At 41.5% G+C, this 17,075-nt stretch overlaps 1 protein-coding gene across 1 annotated transcript; it reads left to right on the top strand.

Annotated features, from left to right (window-relative positions):
* The first annotated feature begins 280 nt into the window (after nucleotides 1-280).
* On the top strand, nucleotides 281-16,175 carry sfxn5a (sideroflexin 5a). The gene is made up of 14 exons (XM_068717575.1): nucleotides 281-398; nucleotides 2,272-2,340; nucleotides 3,559-3,636; nucleotides 3,845-3,871; nucleotides 4,893-4,947; nucleotides 5,359-5,384; nucleotides 5,565-5,618; nucleotides 6,191-6,247; nucleotides 6,348-6,413; nucleotides 7,367-7,457; nucleotides 10,314-10,429; nucleotides 10,523-10,608; nucleotides 13,926-14,043; nucleotides 15,068-16,175. Exons 1-14 carry the CDS (start codon nucleotides 351-353, stop codon nucleotides 15,143-15,145), a joined length of 969 nt encoding a protein of 322 aa, XP_068573676.1. The 5' UTR covers nucleotides 281-350; the 3' UTR covers nucleotides 15,146-16,175.
* The last annotated feature ends 900 nt before the right edge of the window (nucleotides 16,176-17,075 follow it).

The following is a 17,075-nucleotide window of genomic DNA, read 5'->3' as shown; positions in this document are numbered from 1 at the left end:
GCTATGTTATACTCTTTAAACTCAAACACCTTCCTTCAGTGCTTCCACCAACAACAAAATAACTCTAAACGTCTGTGTATTACTGTCTGCTGTGCTCCAAACTGACGCGTTCACCGCGTTAACTTCCCTTTTAAAACGCCGTAAACAAAGCACGGTCCCCTGGGAAGCGTAGTCCGCTAAACAAAGGTTCAAACGACATCCTGTCGAGCAACGCAGCCCGGAAAAAAACACATTACCCACAATGCAACCCGGCCACTGAACAGCTAATCAGCGCGACAGCTTGTTGTGTCGTTGAGTGTTGGTGAACGCGGTTCTGACGTCTGTAGATTTGTGTTGTTTCTGCAGCCAGCATGTCTGAATATGTGACGTTCCAGCATGGCAGGTCACGTTTCGACCAGGTACTTTTATTTTTAAACATTTTTTTTTTCGATAAAAGTTTGCCACAGGAACGCTAACTTTACTTCATGTGTTGCACACTTCGAGCACCAGGCTTGTTTGTTTCTCTTAACTCAACAGACTTTTACATGTCCGAGTGTAAAGTTCTAGTTTGTGGAGCTCCAGCTGCTGCAAAACTCGTGCTGCAACTCTTGAAAACGTGCACGTTGTTCCGCTTTTTGAGCGTTCTGGTCAGCTGTGAGTCGAAAGCTCAGCGGTGACCGAGCTTCTAGGTTAACGTTCACTAACTTTGGACTCTGAACGGACTGTCAAAGAGGAGTATTCAACACACACACACACACACACACACACACACACACACACACACACACACACACACACACAGGGTAGTGTGTTTTTAGTCTGAGTAATCCTTAATGGACAAGTATGTTTAGACTCAGATGTACTTTAGGTCTCTTAGTAGCTTCACATAACATGTAACTGTTGGTGTGCTGAAGTACACATTCGAGGTACTTGAGTATTTCCATTTTAAGCAATTTTATACTTATACTCCACCATATCTTAGTGTACTTTTTACTCCACTATATTTCTCCAAATTTGCTTTGGAGATTTTTTTTTTAATTTTTTTTTCGAAATGTAATTGTTATGTTAAACTTAATGATTTCTTCCATCAGTTTATCAAAAGAAGGGTGCTGTGAAAAGGGTTATTCTCAACCCTTAAATACTTTTTAATAAAAAACCTCGGATTAGCCGTCATAACTTTATAAGTGCAATTTTAAACAGCCCTTTGATTGTGACTACTATAATAAGCTAATGATGGATACATTACATAAATAAATGCTGGAGCTACATACCTTTTGAATTGTTTCTTCTTAAAAATATGAAAGTAGTGCTTTGATATATTCACGGCATAGACTTTGAAATGAAACGCAATCATGATCAATAATGAAAGCACAAATATTAGACCGATTATAATACATGAGAGTGATCAATATTACTTTGACATGTAGTATTTCTATAGGCTGTAGGATGACCAATGACTACACGCTCTAGATCAGGTCACAGAATCTGACGGGTCACAGAACGCAGTGTAACACCAATGAAGCCTTCAGGTGAAGAGGCGCCCCCTCTCTCCCACTGTTCACCAGCGCTGGCTCAAACTGGTCAAGTTGGAGTAGCTCTGATGAATCATTTAATTAAAAAGATTTAAAAAAAAAACCTGTTCCCCCATGCCGTGTTTTTACCAACCATCCATATGTTCAGGATGTCACAAGGCACAGCAGTGAGTCAGATACCAGATTTCCATCCAAATTAGCAGTTAGTGTAATTAAACTGGAGTTCGGAGGGTGGGGGGGGGGGGCTGCGTGGCGTGTTGCTGTATCTCCGAAATTATTCCTTATGCTCGGTTATGAATAAATGATCGAAAAGGTATTTCTGGCACAGTCATTATAGAAATTAATTGCAAATAGTGTGAGTGGATTCGGGTCCCGAAAAGATGCGGATAGGAAACAGTTTGTCTGCGGTATTAATGAGGGGGCTCCACCTGGTGTGTCAGAACAGCTGGCACGCTGTAAAACGACTGTTTACTGCGTGACAGCTGGAATCTCTCCGCCTCTCTTTGCTTAAAGACGCGATCCAGAGTCAGGTTTTGACTGCTTGTGTGAGCATTTAATTTGTCCTGTATAGTGGACAGAAAGACTTTCTGAACGGTCCCACCCTGACTCAGGTATTCCAGTGATTGCACGTTGAAAACACAAACTTAAAGACCACAATTTGCATCAAATGTCTTTGGTTTATGTCTCGCTGTTAGCGTTTTAAGAAATGAATGTGGCATGAAAGATATTGTTTGTATGATGTATTTCCTTCTTCTCTTAGAACACGTTCTTTGGTCGCTTCAGGCACTTCCTGGACGTGATTGACCCCAGCACGCTCTTCGTGACAGAGGTACACAAACTTTAGTTATTTATTATGTTAATCGTAGTTTAATCTGTTTTTAAATTGAAGTTCCTATCGAGTCTTAAAGCTAGGTTGAGAAACTAGAACTAAACTCTTGAATTAAAACTGAAAAATCCAGCCGAGAGTTGCCAACTCTTGTTCCAACGTAAGTAGCCAGCATTAGCTCTAAAGGTTATGAAATCTAGCGAGAAAGTCGACGGACAGACATGCAGTAGATGTCCGTCTGAGTAGACAGAGAACAGTAAATCTGTTATCAACTTCCTGCTCATTTTGCACTTGCAAGGCGAAAAGGTGGCTGTTGGCTGCTGATGCCTTTAAGAGCTGAGGTTTTGTTGGCGTCAAACCTTTTTTGTTTTGTTTGGTTCTCTGGTCCTTCTGTCCCGATGTTTCTCCGGGTCTTTGTTGTGTTTTGGTAATCGTGTTCATGGAGTCATCGGCGCTCTGGTGCTCTGGGTAATGAAGCTGTTAGCGGGCTCTTTGGTGACAGTAATAGCGGCAGTGGCTCCTGGGATGTGATGAGGTGTGGACATGAGGGGCAGCTGTGAGGGGTGGAGAGTGTGTACGTTCACACACACACACACACACACACACACACACACACACACACACACACACACACACGCACACACCCTGCACCCTGCACCCTGCTGGGCCAGGCGTAGCCCTAACTTGCGCCTAATGACGAGAGTGGAACAAGGATGGCCATGATTTTGCATACACACACACACACACACACACACACACACACACACACACACACACACACACACACACACACATAACCTCATGTGCGCACAGGCAAAAGTGTACACCTAACACTAAGGCACACAAATGCAGGGAAAGGAACGTACACACACACACACACACACACACACACACACACACACACACACACACACACACACACACACACACACACACACACATACAGATGGCAAGATCATTAGAACAAATTGGGCCACATGATCTTGTATTTGGCTCAGCATTAGACAATGATCACTCCACAGTAAGCTGCTCATTACCCTTTAGCAAACTCATTTGTCAACTGAAAATCAGCATGAAAGTTTTAGTGAAACACGATTATCAAGCATTGAGCTGTGTGGCTTAAATAGTGGAATATTAAAAACCACCTCTGAGCCTCCATAGACCTCCCTCACCTCACCTCACTTTACATTTGACTGACTTTCATCTGTTTGGTCTAATCAGAAACGGCTGCAGGAGTCTGTGGAGCTGCTCGACCGCTTCAAACGGGGAACTCTGCCACCAGGAGTGACAGATGCTCAGGTAAAGACAGAAAAAGTTCAGTTGACGTTAATCAAAGCGTGTTGATTGGTCGACAGAAGGGTTAAAGAAGCAGGTGTCTGTGAAGAATTTAACGGTTAGAAAAAGCAAAGGAGATGGAGCTAAAAGCAGCCACATATTTCCACTATACACTGCTTACAAATTAAAGTTGTTTTTTTCCCCCATGAAAGATGTTTATTTGTTTCTACAGCTTTGGCAAGCTCAAAAAATAAAGCAGGTAAGATGTTTCTCTTGTTGTCGCTCTCACTCTTATCACTAACATATGCAAAAACTATGACAACAATCTTCTATCTTCCCTGGTTGTTATGTCAGTTTATATAACTTATCCCAGACTTTAAACTCAAGGTGAAATCATACCTGTTAACATGACGGAGGAAGACTGTGGCTCAGTGCGAAGAGCGAGTCGTTCTTTAACCATCGGGTCGGCGGTTTGATCCTCGGCTCCTACTGTCTCCGCATGTTGAAGCGTCCTTAAGGGAGACAGTGTTGTTGTTTTTATATTCATGTGTATTTATAGTAAAGTTTAACAAACATGCCGCAGATTGGACAAAAAACTGAAAAAAACCGTGACATTAAAAACAGGCTGTAATGATGAAGTTAGAATATATAGAAATGACAAAGACGCTGAGGCAGGCGAGTGGCGGTAGCTCCGGCGCTAATGAGCAGGAAGTGCCAGCTTGGAAAGACGTCCGACTGTCACTGAACTGCAGGTGCAGTTGGTCAAACCAACAGAAAATGATTTACAGTTTATAGCTTTTGGCCTATATTACTGTTTAAAAGCAATCACATCTCTAAAATTGCATGAACTGATTATAAGCTCTAAATACAGACGTGGATACACCCAAATCTCACCCAGCATGCACCAGGAATTAAAGATGATTGCGCTGGGATGTGTTGAAGTATAGTCCCTGACTATGATGAAGGGTCGCTGGGTCCTACACAGTACCAGTATGCAGGACCGGATACAATGTCATTTGGAGTCCATACAACTGTAATTGCAAAATTATGTACTTGCATGTTACATGGTACAAATACTCTCAAAGAACTGAAGATTTTTTTAGAAGGTTGCCCAATATCTAAATGGTCACATTGAAGGGATGAAAACAATAAACTAATAGGTAAGTTAAGAAGTGATCCTTTGTTGCTCCAAGCAAAAAACTCTCTAATAAGTTTGAACTGAACTCACCCAAATCAGTGCTCATCCTCGTCTGATGCTAGTAATTACGCTCTCATTACAGGCCATCATCCACCCTGACACGGGGGAGAAGATCCTCATGCCCTTTCGGATGTCAGGTACAGTAGCTTGGTGTGGAAGCCTTTGGGGGGGGGGAGTGGGTTCTAGGGGCTTGTTATGTGGTCCAACACGGAGGCGTCGCTCACCCCGGGAACTGTCACGGCTCAACGGGGCTCTTCAGGTTGTCTCGGGCCTGAAAAAGGTCACACTCAGCTGGGCGCTGATTAAAACCTCTCTCCCACGGTGACGGAGAAGTTCTCGAAGCTCTCTCTGAAGAAGCAAACACAAGTATTTTGGTCCGGTCTCAAAGCACCTTTTTTTTTTTTTTTTTTTTTTTTTTGCAAGGCAATTTTGAAGTGTCATGGATGAGGCAGGAGAAAGAGACTAATAGTCCTGGACACAAGCTCTGTATATATCAGAGTCTTATTCAATTATGAATGTAAGGTGATGAACAGACTCTTTTTTTACAGGTTTCATCCCCTTTGGCACACCAGTGGTAAGACTTCTTTTTACATACATTTCAGTAAAGCAAATCCAGTCGTCATATTTATTGTAATTACTCTGAAATGTAGAAGGCATAGAAGTTCATCCGTACATGTTTAACGCTTTCATATCAATGTTTTAAACCAAGTCCCTCCAATATATCTTTTATTCTTATTGGTCGATCTTTGTGCAGGTTGTTGGCCTCCTTCTCCCAAATCAAACGTTGGTGTCAACCATCTTCTGGCAGGTAAATCCCTACTTCTTGACCTGTGATACTCAGTGACATGATATTATCACGACATCTTTTCAATTTCACGTCCAGTGCGTCGGATTTAGTGGCATCTAGTGGCGAGGTTGCAGACTGCAACCAACTGAATACCCCTTCACTGATCAAATACGGTGCTCAGGACCGGCTCCCTATGGAGATGTGAAATAACTAAAACACTATGATTTTCAGCTTCAGGTGTTTATACACAATTGACAGCTAAGTTATGAATATTATATTCATTTCCACATATGGACTCACTAGGATATTTAGTGGAGCTAAACGGCTGAGGAGTCGGGTGTTGGACGAGGATATTGTGTACTACCTAATTGTTTTTTTTTGCTGCTGTATGAGCATTTTTATGTTTTACTTCTGCATTTGTGTATTAAAAAAAAGTCCTATTCCATATATGCTTTTTTACCCATGGTCAAGAACCTCCATAGTCCCATTTGCTTACCTGAATTAATCAGACGGGGACATAAGAATGTTGTAAATGCTGAATGTAGCAGCTGTAATCAGAGTTCAACAAGCTCCTCTTCTTTTGACTTGTACAGTGGTTAAACCAGAGTCACAATGCCTGTGTGAACTACTGCAACCGGAACGCCTCCAAGGTACTGCATCACACTACGCATGCATACTTGTGTTTAAACAGAGCGGCATGAAATGTGTTCACACTGTGATTCTTTTTTTTTTACTCATTTCTCACGGTAGCCGGCTCCAGTTTCCAAATTCTTCCAGGGATACCTCGGCGCGGTGACCAGCGCGGTCTCCATCGCTGTGAGTTCCCACAATGCCTCTGCTCTAACCGAACGGTCCCTGTGACTCCAAAGAGGTGACGTCATCGCGCGACGACAGCTGAGTCGCTTATTGATCCACGCTTTCGTTTACACCGGGGAAAGACCAGTATATCAGCAGGATGTTGATGATTGTTGAACCACATAAAAAGATGGTGGAACCTGCAGTTAGGGGTGTCTTGATATACCGGTACAACCGTGTTGTTTCCCACCCTGACAGGAATACATTTCTGACAAACGCCCAATAATTTAAATTGATTTGACAGGAAAATGGCCAAACTCAAGCATAAACCTTTGAATACCAGCCGTCACAATACCCGTATCAGTTGAACCTTTTCTTTTTTCTTTTGTCATCAAAGACTCAAATGTCAAAAGAGTATAACACGCGTTCACACACCTGCCTGACACAGCCCTTAGTGTGGACGCAGGGCTCAAACCGAGCCAATTACTGGTCCCGCTGGGCGCTCATCCGGCTGCTGCCCTCAGGCTTGACAACGTCAACAAGCACAGGGAAGAAAAAAGAAGAAAAAAAATCGCGGGGTGTCTGGAGGGCGGAACGACGGGCGGGGGTGTGTGTGTGTGTGTGTGTGTGTGGGGGGGGGGGGGGGCTGGAGCTCTCCAATTAAACGTCCGCTCTGGTGACGACCCCCCGCCGGCCCGGGGAGAGAGCCGGAGGCTGGAGTAACATGATGTTATCTGAGAGCGTAGCTTTTTCACTACAGCACTCTATAGTTAAAATACAGTTCTGTATTTAATTGTTTATCTTCACTTCTCTCCTAATCATACCACTTCTGACAAAAGTGTGCGTGTTCTTTGTTTCAGTGCTTCTCTGTGCTGACAGACCATTCATTCAAATAGTAAATCCTGTTGTGCATCAATGGCTTCATAACGCACAGTCAGTGGCTGATGTGTCGTGTGCGTCTGGTTTTCCTTCAGGTCGGGTTGAACGTGTTGATCCGGAAAGCCAGTCGCTTCAGCCCGACTACCAGGCTTTTGGTGCAGAGGTTCATCCCCTTCCCAGCAGTGGGTAAGTTCAAAGAGCTCACTAAACGGGACGGACGGGGATTAAACCCAGTTCTAAGTAAATGTTTGAGTTTACAACAATGAACTAAATGACTGGATAAGGAGACCAGAGTTTCTCTATGCTCAAAATAAAACCTCCATTGTGTCCGGTTTAAATTGTCTGTCAATACTTTATTTAGTTTTTTCAATTATTAAAGTCATTAATATGACTGCATTAGTATGCTAAAGTTAGGGTTAGCCTATGCTTTAGGTTAGCATGCTGATTTTTGGGCATTTATGATGCCGTGTATATATCACTGATGTTTTTGAGGTATCTTCTGATGCAAAGTCAGGGCAAAGAATTCATTCCTGTCTTCATGATGTATCCTTAAAGTTGATAAATACCTCTTTTTTTTCTTTTTTTTTTGTTAAACTGTCCCGTGGTCGTCATAAAGCGCCGTGTGAGAAGCAGCCGTGGCGGCGGTTTGTTTCCTCCTGGTGCTGTCAGTCCGTCCTCTCTGCGGGGCTGTGAGCTCCCTCTGTCAGACGTGTGTGGAGCCACAAAGCTGATTTTCATGCCGCTCTCCCGCAAACACACACCCAGGGGTATAGACCCGTGTCCCAGAATGCTGCTGGCTCATAATTAAATTGTTTGCCCCCCCCCCCTCTCTCTCTCTCTTACCATGGCGGTTCTTTTAATTAAATCAACAGGTTTCTACAGCGCAGCCTTTGCCTGGTAATTGGCTGCTTGTTAGAACTCTGCTGCCGCAAACAAATTGGATAATTACCCCTAAAGTGGCGTCTATGTCAAGGCCTCATTTACCTGATTTATGTTTGTTCATTGTTGTTGCTGTTGTTGTTTTGCTAGGGCCATATATAAGGTAATTAAAATGGCTAATTGAAGCGGACGAAAGTAAAGTGCTGTTTGAATTTTCACCCGCTTCATTTTGTTTGCTTACTTAAGGCTGGATTTATTTGTAATAACCTAATCAAGCAGCGGCCTGTCATTCAATTAGATTATGAAGACCTTAACCGGAGGGAAAGACATGCCGCTAGAAATTTATGTGGATAATTTGTTGTCGTTTTGAAGGTATTAATCATGATTTAATTATTATTAATATTTCCGTAATTATGTGAAAAGTTCTTCAGTACATTCCCAGTACACCACGAGGTATTAGACGGCAATTAGAATGTACATAAATGTAATTATTTTAAATAATTACAAATTACAGCCAGATATTTAAGCAGTGAACTGCTCAGACTTGGCAATAATTGATTCAATTTTATAATTACTTTGATGCCTTTTATTAATTGAGTTACAAACCTTTTTTTTATATTATTTGATCGGTTTGCTGTAGTTTTTGTTATTCCTTGCTAAAATCCCACTATCTGTCCCTCCGTTAATTGGTCCGGATAATAAAAAGAAAATCCCTTGTAGGTAAAAAGAGCTATTTGCTCAGTCAATTGAATTCCCCTCACAAAGCGACCTGCGAGCCCCGCAGCCGTCCGTAAAGATAACTCCCCGCGCTGTTGTCTTAAATTAAAAAGGCTCCCGGCGCCACCACTAAACTCTCTAAAATGAGTTTTTCTTATTCCTATTAGAGTCAAGGAGAAAGGTCCATCTATATTAACATACATTTGGGTTCACTTTGGCTTTCGTGAATAAATCACAGGGTGACAACACTGCTGTTAACTGCTGTTTGTTGACCCATCGGTCACCTTGGTCACGGTGTTCATTGCTGATTCGACTGACTTGGGACACATGACATGGCAGTGATGAAGGCTTTTCAGTGAGTGAAGCCAGGAGAGGTCCACTGTCTTCTAAAAGGACACTCAATGACATAAAATGTGTATTTTCATCACAGTTTAAATTGTCTTTTATGTCTAAAAGATATCATTTTCTAAAGAAGGCGAGAGAGAAAGGGCATTTCTGGACTAATGTGTCCTCCTCATCGTAATATACAGTATATGCAAAATACATTTCAAACTACAGACAGCTCTGTGAGACTGTACTTGTGCACAGCTAACATTATGCCAACATGCTCACAATGACAACAATAACATGTTTAACAGGTGCGATTTGCCACCTTAGCTGCAAATGCTAACGTTGCTAGCAGTGGAGCGCTACATTTCAGAGGCGGAGACTGTGTTTTTTGTCGAGCTGTTTTTTTCTGCGATGATGTGAAAACGCCGTCAGATGTCTTTTCTCAGCAAAAAGTCTGAGGCACATTTTCCATCTTTGCACCTGTCACTGCTCTGTATTCTTTACCATTTTCACCAGCGTGTTAGCATGCTAACATGTGCTAATTAGCACTAAACCCATTTGTTTTGAAGGTATTTGGTCACAAGTCAACACATTGGAACAAAAAAAAATAAGATTTGACCTGAAGATAGTGCTGCATGAAAGGTTATTAACGGTCCTGAGGAGAACATGAATGTGTGCAGCTAATCTGAGGAAACAGTCCTACTTTATTATCACAACCGCACAACTTCTTTGAACCGTTTGTCAACTCAAAATGGAGAATATTTTGTCTTCATCTTGGAATAATTATATGATTAATGGAGGAAATAAAAAAAACTTGTGATGTTTGAATCATGAAATTCTGAAATTATTCTCAGGAAAATAAAATGCTTGTGCATCCTCTCCATCCTTCCATAAACTTCCTGTTCAACCAGTCCGACGATTCGACCGTTATTCAAGATGTAAGCCCTCATTCTTGCAGTGCCTACCACAGTACCCTTGAGCAAGGAACTGAACCTCTTCCTGCTGCCTGATCTTAAACCTTGTGAACTAATAAAATGTCGACTTCCTCGAGGTGAGACTCTATACTTTCATTTTTTTTTTTTTTTTTTTTTTTTAAACATTCTCGCCTCCCTACAGCTACTGCAAACGTCTGCAACGTGGTGCTGATGAGGCACTCTGAGCTGTCGGAGGGCATCAGCGTGCTCGACGACAATGGGAACGTGGTGGGAACGTCGAAAGTGGCCGCCAGGCATGTACGTTGCTTTTTTATTTTTTTTTTTAAATCTCATGTGAAGTCTTCAGCTGCAGCTTTGTTCGTTTACGAAACATCTCTTTGTTTGCGACAGGCACTTTTAGAAACGGCTCTGACCAGAGTGGTCTTGCCCATGCCCATTCTGATGCTCCCTCCCATCATCATGGCTGTGCTGGAAAAGTAAGAGACTGCTTTACTTCTTTTATTCTTTCATGAACCGGTCACTTCTACTAAGAGATCTGGATTAAGACGGAGTGTGGGAAGCAAACCTGTAGGGATAGGAGGAAACCACATTATACATTTTACATTTTAATTACATTTAAGTTTGAAATGCGCTCCACGTTGTTTCCTCTAATATGCAGCCTGGGTGTATTTTAAAGACTTAAGTTGGTGGTATTTGGTCTTTTTATGCGATATATTTACAGTAAAAAATATCAACTATAGCCAGTTATACTTGAGCGTAATAATCATAAGGTTCTTGTTTTAGTGTCACTTTAAAGTGGTCATTGTTTTGTAGTTTTACAGCCTCTTTTTCCACAGAGACGACATAAAAGAGTGACACTCATTTTAGACTGTAACTGATAAACGACAGGAAAAATGTTCTTCAAGACGAGCCGCTTCTGCTTCTGTTCATAAAGGCTTTAAGTCCTCAGACAGTTGTCTCTCTTAACCTGGATTTTCTGCTGATTCAGTTTCTGTAGGTGGCGCCCTTTTCTTTATCCATTGTGACTTCTGCCTGCTTCAAATACATGCATCACTTGATGTGGGCAAGAGCATATTTTCTCAGGAAAACGAGACCAAGACTCATTTTCTTAGTTAGAAATGTTAATTAATACTGTAATGAAAGTGGTGTTCTGGTATAACACAAGTTAGATTAATTGGACATTAGAATGAACCCGCAATTAAATGATAATTCAGAAATGGAGAGTTGAAATTTCGGATTCCTTCATCCCCAGAACCGCTATTGCATTCAATGAACCTCCTCCTCCGCAGAGATTCAGTGTTGTGTGACGCGACCGTAATGATGTCTTAATGATGCAATGTGTTTTTACGGACGTCCCGTGATCGACGGCCCGACTGTGCCTTGCGGTCTGCCGAGGAATGCGGCCATCTTTGCAAGTCCTTGGCGGCGCTTGTCCCGACCGCTCCGAGCAGGCGGGGCCGGCTGCACAGGTGTGTTTGGGATTCCTGGCAGCTGCATGACTGAGCGGGAAGAGAGAGAGAGAGGGAGAGAGAGAGAGAGAGAGAGGGAGGGAGTGTAGAGATGGAGCAGGGGAGTGCGAGGTGGACTGGTGGTTGCAGGCGGGTTGTGCTCAGCGCTCCTCCACGACGGCTTCACTGGCTCTCAATGGAGCGAGAACAAGGGGACAGAGACGGCTCCCTGCGTGGCCCCTCCATGATGGATTACACTGCTGAGAGCAGATTCAAGGCGGTGACAGCAGGTTCTGTCCTTCGTGTGCTTCGTTAGCTGTGAGAGGGTGCACACCCATAAGTACATTCAAAACGTCTATGTGTTCATTTGAGCCTGAATACGCAGGTGAAAGGATTTGGGGCTGAGCTCAAACCGTAAAAGCTGTGTTCCAATTACATGGAGATACAGGTGATCATGTGATGTCAGAATAAAAATAAAGCTGTTTAGAAGTAACAACAACATGGGAATGTGTGTGTTGGCCAATGAAGCAAATTGCAAAAGCATTATCACCAGAAGTAGACCTCACGGTTGTGAGGTGTGTTGGGTTCACTGTACCTCATAACACACATTTGCAAAGATGTGAGTATTTTTACATTCTGCATTGTTTACATCCATGTTTGCTAACTTGCAGTTTTCTTCTTCCTTACTTTACTTTAAGAATTTCAACAACAGCTTCTCCCGCTGCTAACAAAGAAACGCCCTCTTGGCTTTTATTTAATTCCGTTGCATTTTCATGTTCATCATCACCCCCACCTTCTTCACCTTCTTCACCTTCTTCACACGGTGTTTTGTTTAGCGTCAAAATTAGAAACCTGCTTTACAGTTTTATTTGTTTCCTCTTTACAAGCCTCTGTACACACAGTGCAGCCGGCTCTGCAGGAGTAGAAAGTATCTGAACATTAAAAGGTATAATAACAATGTTCAGAAAGCACCGTATTTTAAGCTTTATTTTTTCCCAGACATTAATTCGTGGCCTTCATGCAAACGCAACTGTATTTAATCACTATTCATTATTTTTTTGTCAGGAAAATACATCGCCCCAAGTAGAACCTATACGAATTTATAAATGTAGTGTTTGGTTTCTGTGTTTGGCAGAGACTGGAGTCAGCAGGAATACTCTTTATTTTAATACTCTCCATTAATTGGTCTTCTCGTGGCGACAGGGAGGCTCAGTCGCGGTGTCAGAGGTTCACGTAAACGGTTAAACCCGGGTAAGACCTCAACCAGAAGATGGCCGGCAGCCATGCTACTCACTGCATGCTAACGCAGCCAGTATTGCATGAAATTGTGTCATTAATTTTGGATAATTTTTCACCTGATTTTCAAACTTGTGCCCAAACCGTCCCTCATCACTCTCAAACCTCACAACTTTTCTCCCATTGACTTCTCTCTCTTTGTGTGTGTGTGTGTGTGTGTGTGTGTGTGTGTGTGTGTGTGTGTGTGTGTGTGTGTGTGTGTGTGTGTGTGTGTGTGTGTGTGTGTGTGTGTGTAGCCTAATTAAACCATAGAAGCCATATGTGTTAATGAGCTCCCTCATTAGGCAGTAGCTCTCCTCGTTAGGGGGAGAGGCGGCGCTGGTGGAGGAGAGATGGAGCGGCTCTTTCTCAAGCTCCTGCTGAGTTCACTGTCCCACTCACTGAAGAGGGGATTATCCTACTGAGGGAGGAGAAATATGGGCTGAGACGAGGAAATATATTTTTGGAGATGGGTCTTTTTAAAACGTCCTTTAAAAAAGTCAGTTTTGTTCAAAACGCGACTTTTGTAATTGATGGTAGTATGTTTTCGTACAATACATTTGTGAGGGATTATTTGAGTTAACACAACAACACATGGCCTTGTAGAAATGATAACAAAAGCAAAGATTGAACTGTAAACATGAATGGGTTTTAAACAGAAAGGAGAGCTTGGTAATACAATGTGATGGTGTAACTTTGTAGTTTCTTGTTCTCTGAATCTGTGCTTGAACAGCAAACTTCTGATCCACAGGAAATGAAACTTCTCACTTCATAATGTGCTGTCTTTCTGAGAGACGGTTAATAATCCAATGAAGGTATCTGATGTGCAGGATGGAATGTTGCTGTGACATCAAATCTGTTTATCTGCAAAACCCTGACTCATCTTGGCTTAAATGGAGGGCATACTTTGCCTAAATTTGTCACTTCCTGTTGGATGTTTTCTTCCAGGAAGTGCCTGAAATATACTGTATTTTAACATTCAAAACATTTGTTTTAACTCCTGCTTTTTGAAAATGTTTGTGGTATATGTCAACCGTAAGGTAAACAAAGTCTCCTCTGTGTCCCTCCAGGCTTCCTCTCCTGCAGAGACGTCGGAGACTCGTCCTGCCCGTCCACAGTCTGGTGTGCCTCGCCGCCTTCGGCCTGGCTCTGCCCCTCGCCATCAGTCTCTTCCCACAGATGTCCCAGGTACTTCCTCCCAAAGAACCTTTCTCGTCCACTTAGGGACATGTCTTTCCTCTAAGATACAATAGAACATTATGTTATATGTCTTGTAACATTGCTTTGTCTAAAGTTGATCTATGAACACATCTTATCATCCCTTATCAAATGTCAATGCCCAGAGAAAGATGTTTAACCCCGTGTGAGTAGTGATACACAGTGTCTCTCTCCTAGTCCTCTGAGACGTGATCTGCCCAGTCTCGTCCTTCATTGATGCCATCCAGGCTCGCTGGCTGAGATCTAACTTTAGCCTTGTTGCCTCAGTGTGTCATTCTAGTTGTGAAATGACTATGGAGTGTTTTTTTTTTTGTTTTTTTTTAAACTCAATCTCTCTCTTTGTCTTCCCTCTGCCAAATGACTCGCTGACACAAGCCAACCAGCTCTGGCTTTAAAAATGTGTAGGATTTAATTACCGCTGGAGAAAGCTCAGACAGCCATATGGTAGAAAAACTTCAGACATATGTGTCGCCAACAGTCCTGTGAAAAGCTGCCTCCCGCTCCACAGAGGGGCCTGTTTTTTTTTCCTCTCACAAGTCTTTTTTGCACTTTCGCAAAGATAGCGGGTGAAAAAAAAAGAAAAAAAAAAAGAACTCCCTAAAAAGCAACATGAATGCGCTGCTCCCCTTGGACCCCCTGCCTACTCAATTTGTCCCACTTCCCCGTTTCACACCTACCAAGATGTCTGATTGGGATTCTGCCTCCAACTCCAACAGCCATCTGTCTCTGGTTCAAATATTAGGAGACGCAAACCTCAAATTAGACCTTCATCTGCCAAATTGGCTCTTTTTGCACATTAGTAGTAAATACAGAACATTTAAAGCCTTTAAGAATTATTTAGCTACAAATGAAACGCTTTCAAAGCTTCGAGCGGCGGCTCGTGTAGAAGTTTACGGATGCATCTGCGGCGTTAACATTTGATATCCGACGAGCGTTTCTATTTGCACTGTTGACCTTTTTTTTTTTTTTTTTCATTCTGCTTCCATTCCCACAGATCAGTGTGAATCAGCTAGAGCCGGAGATCGCGATGGCGACAGATTGCAAGATTGTGACGTACAATAAAGGCCTGTGAGTGATCTCTGCAGCCCGACGCATGAAGACGGGACCCGCCTGCTCGTCCCGGTTCAAACCACCCCGAAGCTCCCGCTGAATGAATCCCGGTAAACTTGGCTGTGAAGCGTTAGCATACGTTTACAGAGAAAGGCAGAATGCGTGTTGTTTACGCCAAGACGTTGCCTGATAAATAAGCAGTAACACATGATGACATACTGCGATACAGGGAAATATCTTATCGACACCTCAGACACCATTATAACATGGACACTTCAATAATACCGATAGCTGAGCCACTCTAAGAGAAGTATGGAGACGCTCTGCCTGGTGTCTTTCTTTTCTTTTTTCACAATGAGCGAAACAATAAGCTGGAGATTAATATGAACAAACATGAGGAATTAGTGGATTAAAGGAGGCCTGCAGGTGAACAGGGTAAAGGTTTGAACTGAGAGATGCAACCATGAAACTTCCCCCGTTGATTACTTGCATTAATGCAATTATTTTTTTTAATTACATGTTTTCTGAAATGGCATGTTTTAAAGAAATTATTATTATTATCAAATATGTGCTAATTTGCATACATTTCCAGACCAGAAATGTGAGCATTGGATAAAGCCAAGTTCAAAGTTCTTGTTTGTTTTTGTTGACATGGTAACGTCATTTTGCATATCGCTTTGTATCATTTCATAAATCGGAAAATACTCTAAAGAGCTCCAAAAAAATCCATTATCGCCATGCTTTTAAGAATATAATGTTGTATAAATCATGCTATAAAGGATATAAGAACAAAGCCTTCAGAATATAGATAACAATGAAAACTATACAGATAGTCAGTAAGATAAACACCAACATGTGTGTTTTGGATATTTTCTCTTCACTGGTCTCAAAGACGACGTGTTCTGAAAGAAAAACAGCCCAAACTCAAAGAAATGAGGCGTTTTCTCTTAAAGCGGTGATAAACATGATTGTAGCTGTGATCTGAATTGTTTATGTATGTTTATGTTTATGTAAACACTGTGAACGAAATCAGGATAAATCACTTCAATGTATGTTTGTCTTGTTTATAATTTAATGAAGGGGTTACCAACATTCTCTTGAGACTCCTTTAATATAATATATATATATATATATAATTTAATATATATATATATATATATATATATATAAAATTTAATATATATATATAATTTAATATATATATATATATATATATATATATATATATATATATATATATATATATATATATATATATATATATATATATATATCCCCAACCTAATATCATAGGTTGCATGTCTATATGTGGCATGAAAGGGTAAAACTATATAAGAAAGAGTCAGATATTCAATAGAAGTCAGAACAGTAAACATCATTTTGTTTATCACTCTTTAGTTTTTTCTTCTGTTACCTGGACAACCATCTTGCGACCCACTAGAAGCATCTTGTTGGTGATTTAACGGATGTAGAAATTCAGCCAGATGGAAATGTAACTTCCCCCCATTTGAAATGTGCACTATGCCTGATTTTGTCGTAGCGCCTTTTAAAGCAGAAACATTCCTTTTTTAAACTGTGAACTATATGAAGTTTCATATCTATTATCTCCTTTGAAATCATTCAATAACACTGTGTTGTGCTGTGCATTGATAACCTCACAGTTAAGTCACTTTGCTTTGCTGTCATGCAGTAAAACCACAGCGGTTGGTTTTAATTAGAGGTCACGTTAAATGATTACTCTTCCACCTCTGTGAACGTACATTTACTCTTTTTAAACTACTGCATTGTTGTAATCAAACACTTAATATACACACGAATATTTTCAAGTCTTTAAAGTCTTTTTTTTTTTTATTCCACTAATGTTTTCTTAAAGCACTATTGTGGAGATGCTGCTTTTTGCACATGTATTTGCACTTGCTGTATATAAACTTCCTGTCTTCCTATTATCTGTG

The sequence above is a fragment of the Cebidichthys violaceus genome, unplaced genomic scaffold, assembly GCF_023349555.1.
Source record: "Cebidichthys violaceus isolate CVI_PGR_0920_01 unplaced genomic scaffold, fCebVio1.0.p SCAF_22, whole genome shotgun sequence".
Lineage (NCBI taxonomy): Eukaryota > Metazoa > Chordata > Actinopteri > Perciformes > Stichaeidae > Cebidichthys > Cebidichthys violaceus.
The sequence above is the reverse complement of the archived record's forward strand: the minus strand, read 5'-3'. Positions and strand labels throughout refer to the sequence as shown.

Bases quoted from the DNA above. Each gene is read 5' to 3' on its own strand.
- sfxn5a (XM_068717575.1), top strand. From the start codon at position 351: ATGTCTGAATATGTGACGTTCCAGCATGGCAGGTCACGTTTCGACCAG. The intron at 2,341-3,558 runs GTACACAAACTT...TGGTCTAATCAG, and splicing joins GCACGCTCTTCGTGACAGAG to AAACGGCTGCAGGAGTCTGT. The intron at 10,430-10,522 runs GTACGTTGCTTT...TGTTTGCGACAG, and splicing joins CGAAAGTGGCCGCCAGGCAT to GCACTTTTAGAAACGGCTCT.